At 43.4% G+C, this 22,500-nt stretch overlaps 1 protein-coding gene across 1 annotated transcript in view; it reads left to right on the top strand.

Annotated features, from left to right (window-relative positions):
• Positions 1-22,500, top strand: part of afg2a (AFG2 AAA ATPase homolog A) — a 65,906-nt gene that overhangs the window by 303 nt on the left and 43,103 nt on the right. The window contains exons 1-11 of the mRNA XM_084430071.1: positions 1-130; positions 758-882; positions 1,053-1,210; positions 3,005-3,063; positions 3,139-3,567; positions 10,181-10,310; positions 10,530-10,586; positions 10,695-10,818; positions 13,678-13,927; positions 19,195-19,349; positions 22,309-22,500. The exon at positions 1-130 is cut by the window's left edge and continues 303 nt beyond it; the exon at positions 22,309-22,500 is cut by the window's right edge and continues 18 nt beyond it. Coding sequence (XP_084286197.1) covers positions 1-130; positions 758-882; positions 1,053-1,210; positions 3,005-3,063; positions 3,139-3,567; positions 10,181-10,310; positions 10,530-10,586; positions 10,695-10,818; positions 13,678-13,927; positions 19,195-19,349; positions 22,309-22,500 — 1,809 coding nt within the window. The remainder of the gene's footprint in view (positions 131-757; positions 883-1,052; positions 1,211-3,004; positions 3,064-3,138; positions 3,568-10,180; positions 10,311-10,529; positions 10,587-10,694; positions 10,819-13,677; positions 13,928-19,194; positions 19,350-22,308) is intronic.

The following is a 22,500-nucleotide window of genomic DNA, read 5'->3' as shown; positions in this document are numbered from 1 at the left end:
TCAAGCAAGAAAGGCAAAGGGAAAAAGAGACCGAGTGAAGGAGAAGGAGACCGATCTGGGTTAATCAGTGATGAAGCGGATTCATGTGTCCCGAACGGAGGATTAACGGTCACAGACTTCACAGAGAGAGGTAACGGGAGCGTGCGATATCAGGGGCGCGCATTAGTTAGGATAAATTAGTAAATGATAAACGTCCCCAATCAGCGCTTGAAACTATAATAGTATTTTTTTTTTTTTTTGGACAGGTCTTTTTTGATAAACTCGCGTGTTTTAAGCTGCACTCAAGTCTTTTTTCTGATTTTACTACTATTTATTTATTTTAAAAGTCGCTGTATTTTTCATGGAGTGGGTCGCCCACTCACGGTTCACGCCATTTTGACATCACGTGACCAACCATAACAATAATAATGCGACGACTAATAAAAAAATATATTTTTTGTAAGATAATGACAATACCATACATTAATAATTACTATTACAATATAACAATTACTGTTCTTACATAATATGCATAATATTAGTTATTATTATTATTAATGACAATATGTTTACTTTATATTTATCAGCCATTGCTCAAGTTGCTTTATACACCATAAAAAAACGAATTAAATATTAGCTGAAAATGTGCATAATTAAATAAATAATCCAGCAGTTAATACAAACACGATGCATTGGTTTGAAGCTACAGACACCTGATGTCTTATATTTAAACAGATTGTATTTCAAATCTGTATCTGCATGTGATGACTGTGTGCAGCGGAAGATAAAGCTCCTCCGCGATGGAGATCATATCTGGCTCAGATGAGCGTGAACACCATGAAGACACTGGACGCCTGTATCGGACGTCCTGTCCTGATCTCTAGCAGCGCGGGACAACAGGAGGTGTGTGTGTGTGTGTGTGTGTGTGTGTGTGTGTGACAGGGAATCAGTGTGTTGAAGCTGTGTGTGTGTGTGTGTGTTATAGCTGTGTGTGTGCTGCAGGTGTGTGTGTGTGTTATAGCTATGTGTGTGCTGCAGGTGTGTGTGTGTTGAAGCTGTGTGTGTGTGTTCAGGTGTGTGTGGCGTGGCCGGCGTCTCAGTTTCCAGGCAGGCGTGTGGGTCTTCAGTCCAGTGTTCAGTCGAGTCTGAGAGTGAAGCCTGGAGATCATGTGACCCTGCAGCCAATCAGTGGAGCCGTTCTACAGGCCGAACACCTGCGGATGAGACTCAGGTACGGCTGACCCCCGGCTGACCTCTAGACACATGATCAGAAACACTACAGACACACTCTTAACTGAAGATGAGTCTCATCAGGGTTTTCCTCAGGGATGCTGTAGTTGTGTGGGAATGTCTCCGTCTGCTGGTCGACCGCAGAAACACACGCTCCACTTTACTATTAGTTAACTGTAATATTGTATTTGTTTTTATTTAATGTTTTATTTGTATAGGGACAGACAGATAAAACTGTAACCACAGCCGTCTGATGTGTGTGTGTCGCAGTGCTGGTAGATAAAGCTAATCTGCAACACTTGTGCCTAGAAGAGCTTCTGTAGATTACAGCAACACCAAACAAATCCAGAAAAACTAAACTAAACATGAGCACAAGTTTGAAGCTGAACTAACCGAGACTTAGTGGCGTTTTTAAAAATATTAAAACTGGCAGCAGATTTTAAATGATCAGGTTATGAATTCCAGAATGTTCCACCGACAGTCTGAGATAAAGATCTTTCACAAAATAACATTTTATGTACAAAAAATGTACAAGTGCAACACCATTTCGACATTTAAACACAAACTTTACATAGTGGCACAAGACAAAATGAGCTAAGCTTAAAATCTTGCATTTACTTAAATTAAATGTATAATATAAATATTGTAAAAATGATACATTTATAAATATTTATAGAATATTTTATTTACACAAATTTGTTATATTTATTATATTTGTTTCAAATCACAAATGTGTTTTTAAAAAAACTATAAATATTAATATTATAAAATATTAAACAATGCAAATATTTTTTACATTATATTTCTAATATTATAAAATATTAAAAATATTGTAACAAAACATCTGACAGTGATGGTCTCTTATTTGCTTTCTATCTAAAAGGTTCTAGACTCTGTTGTAAAGACATTCGACATGTCACACGATGATGTAATGCACGTAAACAGGCTTTTCTGATGTATGAATTAGTACATTTTATATTAACTTTGCACAGAAAAGGTTAGTCAGTAGTCTCTTGTTTAACGTGTAATGTTTCACATAAAAACAGGTTTGACTATACTTTTGAATATCTATTTCTAAATTATAAAAATATATAAATAAAAACAAATATAATATAAATGTATATAAAAAAGTTTTATAAATAATTGTTATTTTTTATAATTGTTATATTATAAATTATAAATATAATGTTATATTGTAAAAAAAATAATTATAAAAAAAATATTATTGAAATTATTTTTAAAAATTATATTTTTTATATTTTTTATAAATGATTTGAAACAAATATAATATAAATGTTTTATAAGTTTATAATCTTTTTATAATTGTTATATTGTAAATATATGTTAAATTGTAAAATTATTTTTTTTATATTTCATAAAAAATAAAATAATTATTAAAATAATTATAATTTTTTTTTATAATTTTTTGTAAACATTTGTGTTTTGAAAAACAAATATAATAATATAATATAAATGTTTATAAAAAATGTTTTATAAATGTTTATAATTTTGTTTAATTTTTTAAAAACACATTTGTGATTTTAAACAAATAAATATAGCATAAATTTGTATAAATAAAATATTTTAGAAATATTTATAAATGTGTAATTTTTATAATACTTACATACATTTTATATTATTATAAAACATATTTATACTTTTTAATATTTTGTAATATTAATATTTATAAATGTTAATAAACATATTTGTGATTTGTAATTAGCATTATTCCTCAATCTTGATTTTAAAGCTCATGAAGCGTCTTATAGTTTCTGTTTGTCTTAAATGGTTGCAGTCCTGAAGATAAAGTGCTGAACACAGAAGAGTTCAGGAGCGATCTCCTCCGGATGCTGGGTAATAACACACACTCTGATTCCCTGGAAGCGCTTTGAATGCTGGGATTGTTGTGAGTGTTGTTCTGTGCTTCAGACGGGCGAGTGCTGCTCGCGGGCGGCAGTGTGTCGGTGTCGTACTTCGGCCGTCAGTGTGTGGTCGGTGTGGACTGGATCCGAGGCGTGGACGGAGAGACTCAGACCTCAGTCGTTCTCGATCTCTCTTCACAACTAGAACGGCTTTCCATCCAGCAGAACACATCACATGACCTTTCACCTCTGACCCCTGAGCCTGACCCGTCGTTCCCCGTCAGTCCTGTGTGTGTGTGTCGCTCGTCGACGGACACCTTCTACTCCGTCTGCAGCTCCACCGTTCTGAGCCTCTCTGACCCTAACGAGCGGGTCGAGGACGACGAGGGGTCAAAGGTCACGTACAGTATGATCGGCGGGCTCAGCGGTCAGCTGAAGGTCATCAGGGAAACCATCGAGCTGCCGCTTAAACACCCCGAGCTCTTTAAAAACTATGGTGAGTGAGGTCGAAGGTCATGTGACGTGAGTGTGTGTTTCTGTCATGTGACGTGAGCGTGTGTTTCTGTCATGTGACGTGAGCGTGTGTTTCTGTCATGTGACGTGAGCGTGTGTTTCTGTCATGTGGCGTGAGCGTGTTTCTGTCATGTGACGTGACGTGAGCGTGTGTTTCTGTCATGTGACGTGAGCGTGTGTTTCTGTCATGTGACGTGAGCGTGTGTTTCTGTCATGTGACGTGACGTGAGCGTGTGTTTCTGTCATGTGACGTGAGCGTGTGTTTCTGTCATGTGACGTGTGCGTGTGTTTCTGTCATGTGACGTGACGTGAGCGTGTGTTTCTGTCATGTGACGTGACGTGAGCGTGTGTTTCTGTCATGTGACGTGAGCATGGGTTTCTGTCATGTGACGTGACGTGAGCGTGTGTTTCTGTCATGTGACGTGAGCGTGTGTTTGTGTCATGTGGTCATGTGGCGTGAGCGTGTGTTTCTGTCATGTGACGTGAGCGTGTGTTTCTGTCATGTGGCGTGAGCGTGTGTTTCTGTCATGTGACGTGAGCGTGTGTTTCTGTCATGTGACGTGAGCGTGTGTTTCTGTCATGTGACGTGAGCGTGTGTTTCTGTCATGTGACGTGACGTGAGCGTGTGTTTCTGTCATGTGACGTGAGCGTGTGTTTGTGTCATGTGGTCATGTGGCGTGAGCGTGTGTTTCTGTCATGTGACGTGAGCGTGTGTTTCTGTCATGTGACGTGAGCGTGTGTTTCTGTCATGTGACGTGAGCGTGTGTTTCTGTCATGTGACGTGACGTGAGCGTGTGTTTCTGTCATGTGACGTGAGCGTGAGCGTGTGTTTCTGTCATGTGACGTGACGTGAGCGTGTGTTTCTGTCATGTGATGTGAGCGTGTGTTTCTGTCATGTGACGTGAGCGTGTGTTTCTGTCATGTGACGTGAGCGTGTGTTTCTGTCATGTGACGTGAGCGTGTGTTTCTGTCATGTGACGTGACGTGAGCGTGTTTCTGTCATGTGACGTGAGCGTGAGCATGTGTTTCTGTCATGTGGCGTGAGCGTGTTTCTGTCATGTGACGTGAGCGTGTGTTTCTGTCATGTGACGTGAGCGTGTGTTTCTGTCATGTGACGTGAGCGTGTGTTTCTGTCATGTGACGTGAGCGTGTGTTTCTGTCATGTGACGTGAGCGTGTGTTTCTGTCATGTGACGTGAGCGTGTGTTTCTGTCATGTGGCGTGAGCGTGTGTTTCTGTCATGTGACGTGAGCGTGTGTTTCTGTCATGTGACGTGAGCGTGTGTTTCTGTCATGTGACGTGAGCGTGTGTTTCTGTCATGTGGCGTGAGCGTGTTTCTGTCATGTGACGTGACGTGAGCGTGTGTTTCTGTCATGTGACGTGACGTGAGCGTGTGTTTCTGTCATGTGACGTGACGTGAGCGTGTGTTTCTGTCATGTGACGTGAGCGTGTGTTTCTGTCATGTGACGTGTGCGTGTGTTTCTGTCATGTGACGTGACGTGAACGTGTGTTTCTGTCATGTGACGTGACGTGAGCGTGTGTTTCTGTCATGTGACGTGAGCATGGGTTTCTGTCATGTGACGTGACGTGAGCGTGTGTTTCTGTCATGTGACGTGACGTGAGCGTGTGTTTCTGTCATGTGACGTGAGCGTGTGTTTGTGTCATGTGACGTGAGCGTGTGTTTCTGTCATGTGACGTGAGCGTGTGTTTCTGTCATGTGGCGTGTGCGTGTGTTTCTGTCATGTGACGTGAGCGTGTGTTTCTGTCATGTGACGTGACGTGAGCGTGTGTTTCTGTCATGTGACGTGACGTGAGCGTGTGTTTCTGTCATGTGACGTGAGCGTGTGTTTCTGTCATGTGACGTGAGCGTGTGTTTCTGTCATGTGGCGTGAGCGTGTTTCTGTCATGTGACGTGACGTGAGTGTGTGTTTCTGTCATGTGACGTGAGCGTGTGTTTCTGTCATGTGACGTGAGCGTGTGTTTCTGTCATGTGGCGTGAGCGTGTTTCTGTCATGTGACGTGAGCGTGTGTTTCTGTCATGTGACGTGACGTGAGTGTGTGTTTCTGTCATGTGACGTGAGCGTGTGTTTCTGTCATGTGACGTGAGCGTGTGTTTCTGTCATGTGGCGTGAGCGTGTTTCTGTCATGTGACGTGACGTGAGCGTGTGTTTCTGTCATGTGACGTGACGTGAGCGTGTGTTTCTGTCATGTGACGTGACGTGAGCGTGTGTTTCTGTCATGTGACGTGAGCATGGGTTTCTGTCATGTGACGTGACGTGAGCGTGTGTTTCTGTCATGTGACGTGACGTGAGCGTGTGTTTCTGTCATGTGACGTGAGCGTGTGTTTGTGTCATGTGGTCATGTGGCGTGAGCGTGTGTTTCTGTCATGTGACGTGAGCGTGTGTTTCTGTCATGTGACGTGAGCGTGTGTTTCTGTCATGTGACGTGAGCGTGTGTTTCTGTCATGTGACGTGAGCGTGTGTTTCTGTCACGTGACGTGAGCGTGTGTTTCTGTCACGTGACGTGAGCGTGTGTTTCTGTCACGTGACGTGAGCGTGAGCGTGTGTTTCTGTCATGTGACGTGACGTGAGCGTGTGTTTCTGTCATGTGGCGTGAGCGTGTTTCTGTCATGTGACGTGAGCGTGTGTTTCTGTCATGTGACGTGAGCGTGTGTTTCTGTCATGTGACGTGAGCGTGTGTTTCTGTCATGTGGCGTGAGCGTGTGTTTCTGTCATGTGACGTGAGCGTGTGTTTCTGTCATGTGGCGTGAGCGTGTGTTTCTGTCATGTGACGTGAGCGTGTGTTTCTGTCATGTGACGTGAGCGTGTGTTTCTGTCATGTGCCGTGAGCGTGTGTTTCTGTCATGTGACGTGAGCGTGTGTTTCTGTCATGTGACGTGAGCGTGTGTTTCTGTCATGTGTCGTGAGCGTGTGTTTCTGTCATGTGGCGTGAGCGTGTGTTTCTGTCATGTGACGTGAGCGTGTGTTTCTGTCATGTGGCGTGAGCGTGTGTTTCTGTCATGTGACGTGAGCGTGTGTTTCTGTCATGTGGCGTGAGCGTGTGTTTCTGTCATGTGACGTGAGCGTGTGTTTCTGTCATGTGACGTGAGCGTGTGTTTCTGTCATGTGTCGTGAGCGTGTGTTTCTGTCATGTGGCGTGAGCGTGTGTTTCTGTCATGTGACGTGAGCGTGTGTTTCTGTCATGTGACGTGAGCGTGTGTTTCTGTCATGTGACGTGAGCGTGTGTTTCTGTCATGTGACGTGAGCGTGTGTTTCTGTCATGTGGCGTGAGCGTGTGTTTCTGTCATGTGGCGTGAGCGTGTGTTTCTGTCATGTGACGTGAGCGTGTGTTTCTGTCATGTGGCGTGAGCGTGTGTTTCTGTCATGTGACGTGAGCGTGTGTTTCTGTCATGTGACGTGAGCGTGTGTTTCTGTCATGTGACGTGAGCGTGTGTTTCTGTCATGTGACGTGAGCGTGTGTTTCTGTCATGTGACGTGAGCGTGTGTTTCTGTCATGTGTCGTGAGCGTGTGTTTCTGTCATGTGGCGTGAGCGTGTGTTTCTGTCATGTGACGTGAGCGTGTGTTTCTGTCATGTGACGTGAGCGTGTGTTTCTGTCATGTGGCGTGAGCGTGTGTTTCTGTCATGTGGCGTGAGCGTGTGTTTCTGTCATGTGACGTGAGCGTGTGTGTTTCTGTCATGTGACGTGAGCGTGTGTTTCTGTCATGTGACGTGAGCGTGTGTTTCTGTCATGTGACGTGAGCGTGTGTTTCTGTCATGTGACGTGAGCGTGTGTTTCTGTCATGTGACGTGAGCGTGTGTTTCTGTCATGTGACGTGAGCGTGTGTTTCTGTCATGTGTCGTGAGCGTGTGTTTCTGTCATGTGGCGTGAGCGTGTGTTTCTGTCATGTGACGTGAGCGTGTGTTTCTGTCATGTGGCGTGAGCGTGTGTTTCTGTCATGTGACGTGAGCGTGTGTTTCTGTCATGTGGCGTGAGCGTGTGTTTCTGTCATGTGACGTGAGCGTGTGTTTCTGTCATGTGACGTGAGCGTGTGTTTCTGTCATGTGTCGTGAGCGTGTGTTTCTGTCATGTGGCGTGAGCGTGTGTTTCTGTCATGTGACGTGAGCGTGTGTTTCTGTCATGTGACGTGAGCGTGTGTTTCTGTCATGTGACGTGAGCGTGTGTTTCTGTCATGTGACGTGAGCGTGTGTTTCTGTCATGTGACGTGAGCGTGTGTTTCTGTCATGTGGCGTGAGCGTGTGTTTCTGTCATGTGACGTGAGCGTGTGTTTCTGTCATGTGGCGTGAGCGTGTGTTTCTGTCATGTGACGTGAGCGTGTGTTTCTGTCATGTGACGTGAGCGTGTGTTTCTGTCATGTGACGTGAGCGTGTGTTTCTGTCATGTGACGTGAGCGTGTGTTTCTGTCATGTGACGTGAGCGTGTGTTTCTGTCATGTGTCGTGAGCGTGTGTTTCTGTCATGTGGCGTGAGCGTGTGTTTCTGTCATGTGACGTGAGCGTGTGTTTCTGTCATGTGACGTGAGCGTGTGTTTCTGTCATGTGGCGTGAGCGTGTGTTTCTGTCATGTGGCGTGAGCGTGTGTTTCTGTCATGTGACGTGAGCGTGTGTTTCTGTCATGTGGCGTGAGCATGTGTTTCTGTCATGTGACGTGAGCGTGTGTTTCTGTCATGTCATGTGACGTGAGCGCGTGTTTCTGTCATGTGACGTGAGCGTGTGTTTCTGTCATGTGACGTGAGCATGTGTTTCTGTCATGTGACGTGAGCGTGTGTTTCTGTCATGTGGCGTGAGCGTGTGTTTCTGTCATGTCATGTGACGTGAGCGCGTGTTTCTGTCATGTGGCGTGAGCGTGTGTTTCTGTCATGTGACGTGAGCATGTGTTTCTGTCATGTGACGTGAGCGTGTGTTTCTGTCATGTGGCGTGAGCGTGTGTTTCTGTCATGTCATGTGGCGTGAGCGTGTGTTTCTGTCATGTGACGTGAGCGTGAGCGTGTGTTTCTGTCATGTGACGTGAGCGTGTGTTTCTGTCATGTGACGTGAGCATGTGTTTCTGTCATGTGACGTGAGCGTGTGTTTCTGTCATGTGGCGTGAGCGTGTGTTTCTGTCATGTCATGTGACGTGAGCGCGTGTTTCTGTCATGTGGCGTGAGCGTGTGTTTCTGTCATGTCATGTGACGTGAGCGTGTGTTTCTGTCATGTGACGTGAGCGTGTGTTTCTGTCATGTGACGTGAGCGTGTGTTTCTGTCATGTGACGTGAGTGTGTGTTTCTGTCATGTGACGTGACGTGGGCGTGTGTTTCTGTCATGTGACGTGAGCATGGGTTTCTGTCATGTGACGTGAGCGTGAGCGTGTGTTTCTGTCATGTGACGTGAGCGTGTGCGTGTGTTTCTGTCATGTGACGTGAGCGTGTGTTTGTGTCATGTGGTCATGTGGCGTGAGCGTGTGTTTCTGTCATGTGACGTGAGCGTGTGTTTCTGTCATGTGGCGTGAGCGTGTGTTTCTGTCATGTGACGTGAGCGTGTGTTTCTGTCATGTGACGTGAGCGTGAGCGTGTGTTTCTGTCATGTGACGTGAGCGTGTGTTTCTGTCATGTGACGTGACGTGAGCGTGTGTTTCTGTCATGTGACGTGAGCGTGAGCGTGTGTTTCTGTCATGTGGCGTGAGTGTGTGTTTCTGTCATGTGACGTGACGTGAGCGTGTGCGTGTGTTTCTGTCATGTGACATGAGCATGGGTTTCTGTCATGTGACGTGACGTGAGCGTGTGTTTCTGTCATGTGACGTGAGCGTGTGTTTGTGTCATGTGACGTGACGTGAGCGTGTGTTTCTGTCATGTGACGTGACGTGTGTTTGTGTCATGTGACGTGACGTGAGCGTGTGTTTCTGTCATGTGACGTGACGTGAGCGTGTGCGTGTGTTTCTGTCATGTGACATGAGCATGGGTTTCTGTCATGTGACGTGACGTGAGCGTGTGTTTCTGTCATGTGACGTGAGCGTGTGTTTGTGTCATGTGACGTGACGTGAGCGTGTGTTTCTGTCATGTGACGTGAGCGTGTGTTTGTGTCATGTGACGTGACGTGAGCGTGTGTTTCTGTCATGTGACGTGAGCGTGTGCGTGTGTTTCTGTCATGTGACGTGAGCGTGTGCGTGTGTTTCTGTCATGTGACATGAGCGTGTGTTTCTGTCATGTGAAGTGAGCGTGTGCGTGTGTTTCTGTCATGTGACGTGAGCGTGTGTTTCTGTCATGTGACGTGACGTGAGCGTGTGCGTGTGTTTCTGTCATGTGACATGAGCGTGTGTTTGTGTCATGTGACGTGACGTTAGCGTGTGCATGTGTTTCTGTCATGTGACGTGACGTGAGCGTGTGTTTCTGTCATGTGACGTGAGTGTGTGTTTCTGTCATGTGACGTGACGTGAGCGTGTGCGTGTGTTTCTGTCATGTGACATGAGCGTGGGTTTCTGTCATGTGACGTGACGTGAGCGTGTGTTTCTGTCATGTGACGTGTGCGTGTGTTTCTGTCATGTGACGTGAGTGTGTGTTTCTGTCATGTGACGTGACGTGAGCGTGTGTTTCTGTGTGACAGGAATCCCGCCTCCTCGCGGTGTGCTTCTCTACGGGCCGCCCGGCACAGGGAAGACTCTGATTGGACGAGCAGTAGCCAATGAGGTGGGAGCTCACATGAGCGTGATCAACGGGCCCGAGATCATGAGCAAGTGTGTGAGAGAAACTGATCATTGTCACAAAACAGGACGTGTGTTTCATTTAAAAACACGATTCAGTTCATTTTAATGCCACAGTCTCTTGTGGTTGAGTTGTTTTGGTGTTCATACATGAGTAAATGTGTGTGTTCAGATAATCATGTCTCTCTCTCTCTCTCTCTCTCTCCATCTCTCTCTCTCCATCTCTCTCTCTCCATCTCTCTCTCTCTGCAGGTTTTATGGAGAGACTGAAGCCAGACTGAGGGAGATCTTCACACAGGCTTCACAGAGGTAACACACACATACACACACACACACACACACACAGCTAATGCAACTGACATCTGTTATGAATGAACTGAAGTCACTGTGTGTGTGTGTGTGTGTGTGTGTTCACAGGCAGCCCTCCATCATCTTCATTGATGAGTTAGATGCTCTGTGTCCTAAGAGAGAAGGATCCCAGAACGAGGTGGAGAAGCGGGTCGTTGCGACTCTCCTCACACTGATGGACGGCATCGGATCAGTGAGTAAATCTATCTATCTATCCATCCATCCATCCGTCCGTCCGTCCGTCCGTCCGTCCGTCCGTCCGTCCGTCTGTCCGTCTATCTATCCATCTATCCATCCATCTGTCTATCTCTCTATCTATCTATCTATCTATCTATCTATCTATCTATCTATCTATCTATCTATTATCTGTCTATCCATCCATCCATCCATCCATCTATCTGTCTATCTGTCTATCTGTCTATCTGTCTATCTGTCTATCTCTCTATCTCTCTATCTCTCTATCTATCTATCTATTATCTGTCTATCCATCCGTCCATCCATCCATCTATCTGTCTATCTCTCTATCTATCTATCTATCTGTCTATCTGTCTATCTGTCCGTCCGTCCATCTATTATCTATCCGTCCATCTGTCTGTCCGTCTGTCTGTCTTTCTATCTGTCTATCTATCTATCTGTCTGTCTATCTATCTGTCTTTCTGTCCATCCGTCCGTCCATGTTGAAACATTCATTTTAATTCCAGAATATTAAAGATTCTGATTTTGTATTATCTTCAATAAAAAGAAAAAATGAACAATAATTCTATTATTATAGTTTTCACTTTCAATTTTTTTTTAATTTCATAAAAAATGTTTGTAGTAATTTGTCTTTCTTTTCCATTTTAACGCCATATTCTCAGAAAACGTATATTTAAAAACATAAAACATAGTTTTCTTTGGTTTGTTCGTTCTGTCAAGTGGATTTTTCGAGGGGCGAGTGAAAGAGAATCTTACTAGCCGACGGACAAGTAGCTTTAAACGTTCTTTCTTTACTAAAGATAACTAGGGGAGCATTGAAACGTGAGAATGATTGTGATTTTATTACATTCAGTGTAAACAGCGATTGATAAGGGATGGTGTGTTTCTGGTAACAGTCGTGCTGTATGGAACGCCACATGGGTCACATTTCACCACTAACCAAAAGCGTTTCATCCTCAAAGCGCCGGCGTTTACGGCGTATGAGACGAAAAGACACAGCAAAGTACGCCGTCTGCACAGCAAAATCGTTTACATGTTAAAATCACAAAAAGAGTGTGTGTGTGTGTGTGTGTGTGTGTGTGTGTGTGTGTGTGATGTTCACAGGTGGGTCTCAGCAGTGGTGTGTGTGTGATGTTCACAGGTGGGTCTCAGCAGTGGTGTGTGTGTGTGTGTGTGTGTGTGTGTGTGTGTGTGTGTGTGTGTGTGTGATCACAGGCAGGTCTCAGCAGTGTGTGTGTGTGTGATGTTCACAGGCAGGTCTCAGCAGTGTGTGTGTGTGTGTGTGTGATGTTCACAGGCAGGTCTCAGCAGTGTGTGTGTGTGTGTGTGATGTTCACAGGCAGGTCTCAGCAGTGTGTGTGTGTGTGTGTGTGTGTGTGTCACAGGCAGGTCTCAGCTGTGTGTGTGTGTGTGTGTGTGTCACAGGCGGGTCTCAGCTGTGTGTGTGTGTGTGTGTGTGTGTCACAGGCAGGTCTCAGCAGTGTGTGTGTGTGTGATGTTCACAGGCGGGCCTCAGCAGTGTGTGTGTGTGTGTGTTTGTGTGTGTGATGTTCACAGGCAGGTCTCAGCAGTGTGTGTGTGTGTGTGTGATGTTCACAGGCAGGTCTCAGCAGTGTGTGTGTGTGTGTGTTTGTGTGTGTGATGTTCACAGGCAGGTCTCAGCAGTGTGTGTGTGTGTGTGATGTTCACAGGCAGGTCTCAGCAGTGTGTGTGTGTGTGTGTGATGTTCACAGGCAGGTCTCAGCAGTGTGTGTGTGTGTGTGTGTGTGATGTTCACAGGCAGGTCTCAGCAGTGTGTGTGTGTGTGTGTGTGTGTGTGATGTTCACAGGCAGGTCTCAGCAGTGTGTGTGTGTGTGTGTGTGTGTGTGTGTGTGTGTGTGTGTGTGTGTGTGTGTGTGTGTGTGTGTGTGTGTGTCACAGGCGGGTCTCAGCTGTGTGTGTGTGTGTGTGTGTGTGTGTCACAGGCGGGTCTCAGCTGTGTGTGTGTGTGTGTGTGTGTGTGTCACAGGCAGGTCTCAGCAGTGTGTGTGTGTGTGTGTGATGTTCACAGGCGGGCCTCAGCAGTGTGTGTGTGTGTGTGTGTTTGTGTGTGTGATGTTCACAGGCAGGTCTCAGCAGTGTGTGTGTGTGTGTGATGTTCACAGGCAGGTCTCAGCAGTGTGTGTGTGTGTGTGTGTGTTTGTGTGTGTGATGTTCACAGGCAGGTCTCAGCAGTGTGTGTGTGTGTGTGATGTTCACAGGCAGGTCTCAGCAGTGTGTGTGTGTGTGATGTTCACAGGCAGGTCTCAGCAGTGTGTGTGTGTGTGTGTGTGATGTTCACAGGCAGGTCTCAGCAGTGTGTGTGTGTGTGTGTGTGTGTGTCACAGGCGGGTCTCAGCTGTGTGTGTGTGTGTGTGTGTGTCACAGGCGGGTCTCAGCTGTGTGTGTGTGTGTGTGTGTGTGTGTGTGTGTGTGTCACAGGCAGGTCTCAGCAGTGTGTGTGTGTGTGTGATGTTCACAGGCGGGCCTCAGCAGTGTGTGTGTGTGTGTGTGTGATGTTCACAGGCAGGTCTCAGCAGTGTGTGTGTGTGTGTGTGTGTGTGTGATGTTCACAGGCAGGTCTCAGCAGTGTGTGTGTGTGTGTGTGTGTGTGTCACAGGCAGGTCTCAGCAGTGTGTGTGTGTGTGATGTTCACAGGCGGGCCTCAGCAGTGTGTGTGTGTGTGTGTGTGTGTGTGTGTGTGTGTGATGTTCACAGGCAGGTCTCAGCAGTGTGTGTGTGTGTGTGTGATGTTCACAGGCAGGTCTCAGCAGTGTGTGTGTGTGTGTGTGTGTGTCACAGGCAGGTCTCAGCGGTGTGTGTGTGTGATGTTCACAGGCGGGCTCACAGCTGCTGGTTCTGGGAGCCACTAACCGTCCTCACGCTGTGGATGCGGCGCTGCGGCGGCCCGGGCGCTTCGACTGTGAGCTGGAGATCGGCGTTCCCGACGCCGGCGGGCGGATGGAGATCCTGGAGAAGCTGCTGCTCCCGATGCCGAGGGACGCCACCGACGACGAGCTGCGCGAACTAGCCCACGCCGCGCACGGGTACACCGGAGCCGACCTCGCCGCCGTCTGCAAGGAAGCTGGTGAGTTATGACCAAACACTTCTATCACGCTATTTTTCTAAATTATACCGTTTCACGGTATATGACGGTATATATTTTTTTTAAGCATGATTGGGTGTTTACCACATTTTCTACTGACTGAGAGAGGAAATACTGCAGTAGACTGACTTAGAATGCCCTATTTTACTGTCATGTGTGAATATTGTAGAAAAGTTTCCCTGGTTTTGCGGTTAACGGCTGAACACAAAGCGGTTTCCCTGGTAACGGCTGAACACAAAGCGGTTTCCCTGGTAACGGCTGAACACAAAGTGGTTTCCCTGGTAACGGCTGATCACAAATCGGTTTCCTCTGTAACGGCCGATCACAAATCGGTTTTGCGGTTAATGGCTGTACACAGTGGATTCCCCGGTAATGGCTGAACACAAATCGGCTTCCTTGGTAAAGGCTGAACGCAAATCAGTGTGAGAGTGTGTGTGACTGTGTGTGTGTGTGTGAGAGAGAGAGAGAGAGAGAGTGCGAAAGTGTGTGTGTGTGTGTGAGAGTGAGTGTGTGTGTGTGAGAGAGAGAGAGAGAGTGTGTGAGAGAGAGAGTGAGTGAATGTGTGTGTGTGTGTGAGTGAGAGAGAGAGAGAGTGAGTGTGTGTGTAAGATAGGGGTGTAACAATATATCGTGTCACAAAATATTGCAATACAAAAATGCAACAACATGTATCGTGTATAGTTCACCCAAAATAAAAATTACTATGTGAGAAAAAATGTACGTTTTCAGAGTTTTAGTGTCAGTACTACATTAAACTACTATACACTCACCTAAAGGATTATTAGGAACACCTGTTCAATTTCTCATTAATGCAATTATCTAATCAACCAATCACATGGCAGTTGCTTCAATGCATTTAGGGGTGTGGTCCTGGTCAAGACAATCTCCTGAACTCCAAACTGAATGTCAGAATGGGAAAGAAAGGTGATTTAAGCAATTTTGAGCGTGGCATGGTTGTTGGTGCCAGACGGGCCGGTCTGAGTATTTCACAATCTGCTCAGTTACTGGGATTTTCACGCACAACCATTTCTAGGGTTTACAAAGAATGGTGTGAAAAGGGAAAAACATCCAGTATGCGGCAGTCCTGTGGGCGAAAATGCCTTGTTGATGCTAGAGGTCAGAGGAGAATGGGCCGACTGATTCAAGCTGATAGAAGAGCAACTTTGACTGAAATAACCACTCGTTACAACCGAGGTATGCAGCAAAGCATTTGTGAAGCCACAACACGCACAACCTTGAGGCGGATGGGCTACAACAGCAGAAGACCCCACCGGGTACCACTCATCTCCACTACAAATAGGAAAAAGAGGCTACAATTTGCACGAGCTCACCAAAATTGGACAGTTGAAGACTGGAAAAATGTTGCCTGGTCTGATGAGTCTCGATTTCTGTTGAGACATTCAGATGGTAGAGTCAGAATTTGGCGTAAACAGAATGAGAACATGGATCCATCATGCCTTGTTACCACTGTGCAGGCTGGTGGTGGTGGTGTAATGGTGTGGGGGATGTTTTCTTGGCACACTTTAGGCCCCTTAGTGCCAATTGGGCATCGTTTAAATGCCACGGCCTACCTGAGCAATGTTTCTGACCATGTCCATCCCTTTATGACCACCATGTACCCATCCTCTGATGGCTACTTCCAGCAGGATAATGCACCATGTCACAAAGCTCAAATCATTTCAAATTGGTTTCTTGAACATGACAATGAGTTCACTGTACTAAAATGGCCCCCACAGTCACCAGATCTCAACCCAATAGAGCATCTTTGGGATGTGGTGGAACGGGAGCTTCGTGCCCTGGATGTGCATCCCACAAATCTCCATCAACTGCAAGATGCTATCCTATCAATATGGGCCAACATTTCTAAAGAATGCTTTCAGCACCTTGTTGAATCAATGCCACGTAGAATTAAGGCAGTTCTGAAGGCGAAAGGGGGTCAAACACAGTATTAGTATGGTGTTCCTAATAATCCTTTAGGTGAGTGTATATAATGTTGAATATAATGTATAATAATGCAATAGGGGAATATCTGTGTAAAAAGTGGCCTACATTATGTTAAATATATCTAGTCAGTGACAGAGATCAAGCATATTTGTGTAAAATAATTCTGTTTTCAGCTCCAGAATCATGAATATTGTTATTCTGGCGTCTCTATTGTCCTGTGCTTTGGGTTTCAGCACCAAGTCCAAGTTTATTCATTTACACACACAATGTAACATCAAATGTATCAGTTTAATAAATAGTAATTTTTTTGTTAACCTTTTATCATATGTCTTGGAGTATCGCAATAATATCGTCTCGTGAGTTCAGTATCGTGATGTGTATCGAATCGTGACATGAGGGTATTGTTACACCCCTAGTGTAAGAGAGAGAGAGAGAGAGAGAGTGTGTGTGTGTGAGTGAGAGAGAGAGTGAGTGTGTGTGTGTGTGTGTGTGATCAATAATGCGCAGTTTCCTCTGAATGACCTCCTGAAGAGACTCGAGTCTCGAGCGCTGAAGAGAAACATTTACAATCTTCTGAAGATTAATTCATAAGAATGCTGCTTGAAAACTCTGGCCAGAAGTCATGTGATGGCACATATTGTGCAGTTGTGCGTGTTTATTCGAGATAACGCACTGAAATTGTGCAGATTGTCCAAAAATCTTATTCTAATTTAAGTTCCTAAGATAAATATTTAATAAAATAGAATATAGAATATTTCCAAGTGCAATTCTTGACAAACTCTATTATATGCAGCTAATGTTCTGTTGTAATGCTTGATGTTTGAAACAACCCAATAAATGAGTTAAACATCTTGCCTTTGGGGATTTAAAACAAGCTGAAGGTTATCTATGATTAATTTTAAGTTTTCATTTATTTATGATTATTTTAAATACGTTTACATTATTATCCAAAGTTTTTAAAAAGATAAAGTTCTTAAAATAAATTCTTGAAAAAATCTTAAGTTCTCAGATATTTCCCAATTAGAACATCATTAATTGTTGAAAAATTCTCTAATATTTCGCTAAGAACGTCTTAATTCTTAATTTGAGAATAAAATGGTGTCGTCTGATTCTACTGTCCTTATATTGACTCTATCTTGTCTATTACAGCGAATTCAAAACTTTATATATTAACGATATATCTGTTACCCGATTAAAAAGCAATCGCCTCATGATCATCTTTTGAATGTGAAGTTTATGAGATATAAGTTTAATGACATTATCAGGAGAATTGAATCGTTGTATTGCTAGTAAATCTGTATTGTTTGAACATCTCTTCATCATAAGTCAATGTAAACAAGTCGGGTATGGGATGGTTTGTTTATAATTTTTTTTTTTTTTTATTATTATTTTTTTATTATTGGTAAAGAGATTTTACCAAGAGATTGGTAAGATTGTAAATTCATCTTCTTTTTTTCTTTTCTTTAAAAAAAAAAAATTGTCTCCCAATAAAACTTACTTGACAAAAAATAAATAAAAACAATTGTATTGTATGTTCAAAATACATGTTCTTTTGCAATGGTTAATATTTTGAAATAACCCTTTTTTTTTCCATTAAACATCTCAACCTTGGGGATTCAAGTCACTTTACGAACATTAATTTCTTCTTAATTTTTGTCCCACTAACAATTAAGATAAGAAAGTTCTTAATATAAACGCTCATAAGAATGTTCGGTTAGTAAAAAACTCTTAATACGTTCTCAGATCTACTGGATTCTACTCAGATTCTATTAGAAACAAAATTTCTCCTCTGATTACTTGCACTGTATGAGGCATGTAACGCACCACGTAACGTAATTTTACATCATAAATTGTTTTCCGCCATTTAGAATTTTCCGAAAAAACGACTTTTTCTGACTTCTACAGATTTTCATGAAAATCGAACCAGATCATCTTCATATCATGCCGACAAAAAAATCATGGAACTCAAGTTGATTCGTCAAACTGTTCTCGAATAACTCACCTGCACAATTTCTGCGCGGCGCCACCTAGTGGTCAGGAGGTATGAAAAATGGCTATTTTTGCTCATAACTTGTGAACGGTTTGGCCGGTTTGACTCAATATGATTTGATTAATATGAACACAGACGCTCAGTCAGGCAGTAAAGCTGATTTTACTGTATTTCTACTGTTTATATTGAGATAAAAATGTGAAATGTGTTCGTCTCACTTTATCTTTCATGAAGAAAAGGCAGAAGAGAAGCAGCTGTGGATTTTTACGTTTGCTCAAATAAATCACACTGAATGTCCAGAGCGGAGAATAAACAGCCCTGTGTCTGAATGACGACTTCTTCCTTATAAAGCCTTTCTCTCGCTCTATTCTTTCACAGCGAGAGCAGTTTTCAGTCATGCTGGTTTATAAGGGTGTTCTGTTTATAAACGCCGGAAACTCTCTCTCTCTCTCTCTCTCTCTCTCTCTCTCTCTCTCTCTCTCTCTCTCTCTCTCTCTCTCTCTCTCTCTCTCTCTCTCTCTCTCTCTCCTCTCCCTCTCCCTCTCCCTCTCCCTCTCCCTCTCCCTCTCCCTCTCCCTCTCCCTCCCTCATCCATCCATCTATCTATCAGTCTATCTATCAGTCCATCCATCCATCCATCCATCCATGAGCTTTTCTCTCAAAATATTGATATTGAGTTGTTGAATAAATTATCATATGAAGTCGATTAGAATGTACGTTAAACTTTAGTCTGGTTGAATCACGGTGATTTCTGGTCGTGTGCTGCGTGACTTCATGATTGTTTAAGGTGGATTTGCAGGTAATCTATTTTTAAACGTGTTTATTGGAAACATATGAGTCTCTTCTCTTCGGCTCTAATGCTCGTCGCTCCTCTCTCTCTCTCTTCTCTCTCTCTCTCTCTCTATATCGTTGTGTTTGTGATCCTCGTTCGGCCCCGTCTGATGTCATGAGAGAGCAGGAGTTCAGGTTTGATTCACGTCGGATGTTTACTCTGTGTTGGAGCCGAGGAAAGCCTGCAGGATGTTTGCTCTCGAAAGAATCAACTCAAACAGAGATTAAACCCGCTGGATTCAGCTTCATCTGGACCTTATTATGCTTCACTGTGTGTGTGTGTGTGTGTGTGTGTGTGTGTGTGTGTGTGTGTGTGTGTGTGTGTGTGTTAAAGGGACAGTTCAACCACAAATGATTCTGTCATCATCCACCATAGAAATACACGACCAGTCAAAAGTTTGTAATCAAAGTTTGTAAAAAATCTGATCGACCCCGATCTTGAACCTGGTCTGTGACGGTCTGTTCATGTTCTGTGTTTCTGCAGGTCTTCACGCACTGAGGAGGGTTTTAGGATCCACACCTGCTCTCTCTGACGTCCAGGTGATGAACAGGGTAAAGGTCACGACCTCTGACCTCAGGCTGGCCATGACGGAGGTCAAACCCAGTGCGATGAGAGAGGTGGCCATCGACGTGCCGAAGGTAGTGTTCATCTAAAGAATGATGAAGAAACTAATGAAGCCTTCACATGCAGGGTCTCCGCGGATCCTTAAAAAGTCTTAAAAGGTCGTAAATTTGATTTTTCAAATTTAAGGCCATAAAAAGTCTTAAAAATCATGTTTTTTTAAAAAATGTCTTATTTTTACTTATGAAAGGTCTTAAATTTTAGATGACACTTTGACTTATCTAAATGCTTTCGAAATTGAAATCTAATTAGCTTAGGCCTACGTATTATTTTTTTAAATCTATCTTGGTGGATTTGCTTGTTCACGTGACAATTCGCGTCACTTAAGGCAGTATTAGCCTGCGTCTGTCTCCTGCACGCGAGAGGAGAGAAGAAAACGAGTAAATGTCAGTTCGATTTAAGTTAATTCTTTATGTGCTTAGGAGTGTGCGATGTTGTCTGTGAACTATGATGATATTGTAATCATTGTTTTAACTATGTACGAGGCACTGCGAGTGCGAGATGACATCGCGTTTCTCTCATGCTTGCTTTCACTGCGTGATGTGTCAGTGTAGTTATAGATGTCCCTAAATGAGTTTTTGTCTTATATTTATATCATATTATGTTGTTATATTAGAATATCACATGAGCAAGAGTGCCGTTTTCCTTTGCACAACTGCAAATGTGCTATTTATTTTATACAACAGTTAAATTAAAAATAAAGTTAACATTGTGAGTTACTTTTTGGACACAATATTGTCAATTTTCACTTTATATCGCAGACGAGAATTTCATAATGAAGCCGTAGTCCAACAGACAGCGAATATATATATATATATATATATATATTTTTTTTTTTTTCTGAAATCCGCGTTTTGAACGAATCCTTTCAACGATTCAATGAACAATCAATTTCTGAATGAATCAGCCTTTTGAACAAATCAGTTGACTCCAACAACTCGCTTATTAAGACAGTGACTTGCCGCCACCTACTGGTGGTTTCAGTTTCATATTTAAAGTATCCTTTAATTAAAATGTTAAAATTATAAATCATTTCATATTTAAATATTGAATAGCTTTATTTATGCAATTGTAAATGAAGTGTAAATATAGTAATGCCAGTTTAGATGCCGCTTCTGTGTCACCTCTGCACTGCAAGGATGGATTTTAATTTAAATTAGAATAACACAGTACCAATGTCAAATTAAATAATTAATTTAATTTGAATGTTAGAATTTGACATAAAAGGTGATATACCTCTAAATACGTTTAGAAACAATGTCCATATATAGGTGAAAATGCCCCTGGAAATCAATTTAAGGTGGCCAGGGTTCGAATTACGGGGGAGCTAAGGGGAGCTCGGCTCCCCTGAAAAGGACCTGGGCTCCCCTGAAAGCCTACTTTGAGACATTTAGGGGGAGCTCTAAAACACTGTCCATTTTTTTGTGTCGCATATAGATTTTGATTTTCTGTACATTTTTTGTACATTCTGTACAAGGGAAAACTTCTTTTCTCGAGAATATTGAAGCCTTTATTTTAAAACGTATTGCAGCAGCACAGGCGAGAGCATCAGATGGGCTGTGCTGAGGCAACTGCACAAACCAATGGCGAGAAAGCAGAAGCACGCGATCCAATAGGAGCGCTTGGCGACCTGCCAGACTCTGCGCGCCAAATAGAAGAGTATAAATACAGAGAAAACTCGCCATATGACAGATCTAATCGACTGAAGCGAAAACACCTGACGTGAGAGAAATAGCACGGCAAGGCAACGCAGTACTCGTTCCCTTATCTCCGAGGTAAGGGAACCGAGGTTACGTAAGTAACCAAGTACGTTCTGTACTGTTTACTGTAAAACTATTGTTTTAAATGCCCGAACATGCACCAAAAGCGTTAAAATCAGTCAGGGAGGATCGGAAAATAGGGCTCCCCCGAAAGCCACTTTGTAATTCGAACCCTGAAGGTGGCAAATATTGCCCCTTAATAAAAATGTTAATTTCTGTCAATGCTGTGAACTGACCACTATAGAATATAAAAATTATGAATATCTTCGTGAGTCTGCTTTCAACAACAGGCCTAAACCAGCCGGGATACCAGTACAAAAACACAATCAGAAAAATATCATCTAATTATTATCAACAAAACTTTGAAAATATATAGACATATTTTTGTCAATATTGCGCACCCCTAATGTACGGTATTAATTTTGATTTCTTCAGGTCTTAAAAAGGTCTTAAAAAGCCTTAAATTTGACTTTAAAAATTGTGCAGATACCCTGCACATGCAGTGATTATCAGCATTCTGAATGATGGATTGATGGACCAATCAAAGCTGAAGATTTAGATATAAGGCTCAAAAACACACAAATTATTTTGGTGTGGTCAAAGTTTGGTGTAAATATGCCAAAGCATTGCAGAATTACAGCTTTAAAATCAGCTGGGCATTATTCCAACACAGTCGTTGATGCAATTTTCAATAACCGTTTAGTCCATCGAAAAGCTTTTGATAACCTATATGCCGGTATGGTTTGAAGATGATCTGAGCCAATTTTGGTGAAAATCAAACCAAAAAATTTGATTTTGAAAAAATTGTTTTTTAAAATAATTCAACATGGGAATTAATAATTCAACACAGCAAGCTCAACCGGATATGGCATCATTGGTATCATTGTTCTCGGCATGATTCAAGGAATCTACAATGACACGAAACTATAAACATTGTTTGAAATGTCATTATAATTTTCCGAAACTTTTTGAGTTCCTTCAGGGCATGGTCCTGAAGCAAATGCGTTCATAATATGCATCATTTTATGACAAAATTTTAAATGGCCGACACCCAGAACCCTTTCCTGTAGCTCAAACAGTAGAGTGTTGGGGCTTGCAACACCAAGGTCATGGGCTCGATTCCCAGGGAAAGCAAGAACTGATAAGAATGTAAATGTGAACCTTGAAATGCAGTGTAAGTCGCTTTGGATAAATGTAAATGTGTGTGTGTGTGTAGGTCCGCTGGAGTGACATCGGGGGCATGGAGGAGGTGAAGCTGGCGCTGAAGCAGGCGGTGGATTGGCCCTTACGGCACCCCGAGGCCTTCAGCCGGTTGGGGATTACGCCACCTAGAGGCGTTCTCCTGTACGGGCCTCCGGGATGCTGCAAAACCATGATCGCTAAAGCCTTAGCCAACGAGAGCCAGCTC

This window comes from Rutilus rutilus, assembly GCF_951802725.1.
Source record: "Rutilus rutilus genome assembly, chromosome: 14".
NCBI lineage: Eukaryota > Metazoa > Chordata > Actinopteri > Cypriniformes > Leuciscidae > Rutilus > Rutilus rutilus.
Note: the sequence above shows the minus strand (reverse complement) of the source record. Positions and strands in the feature narration are given on the sequence as shown.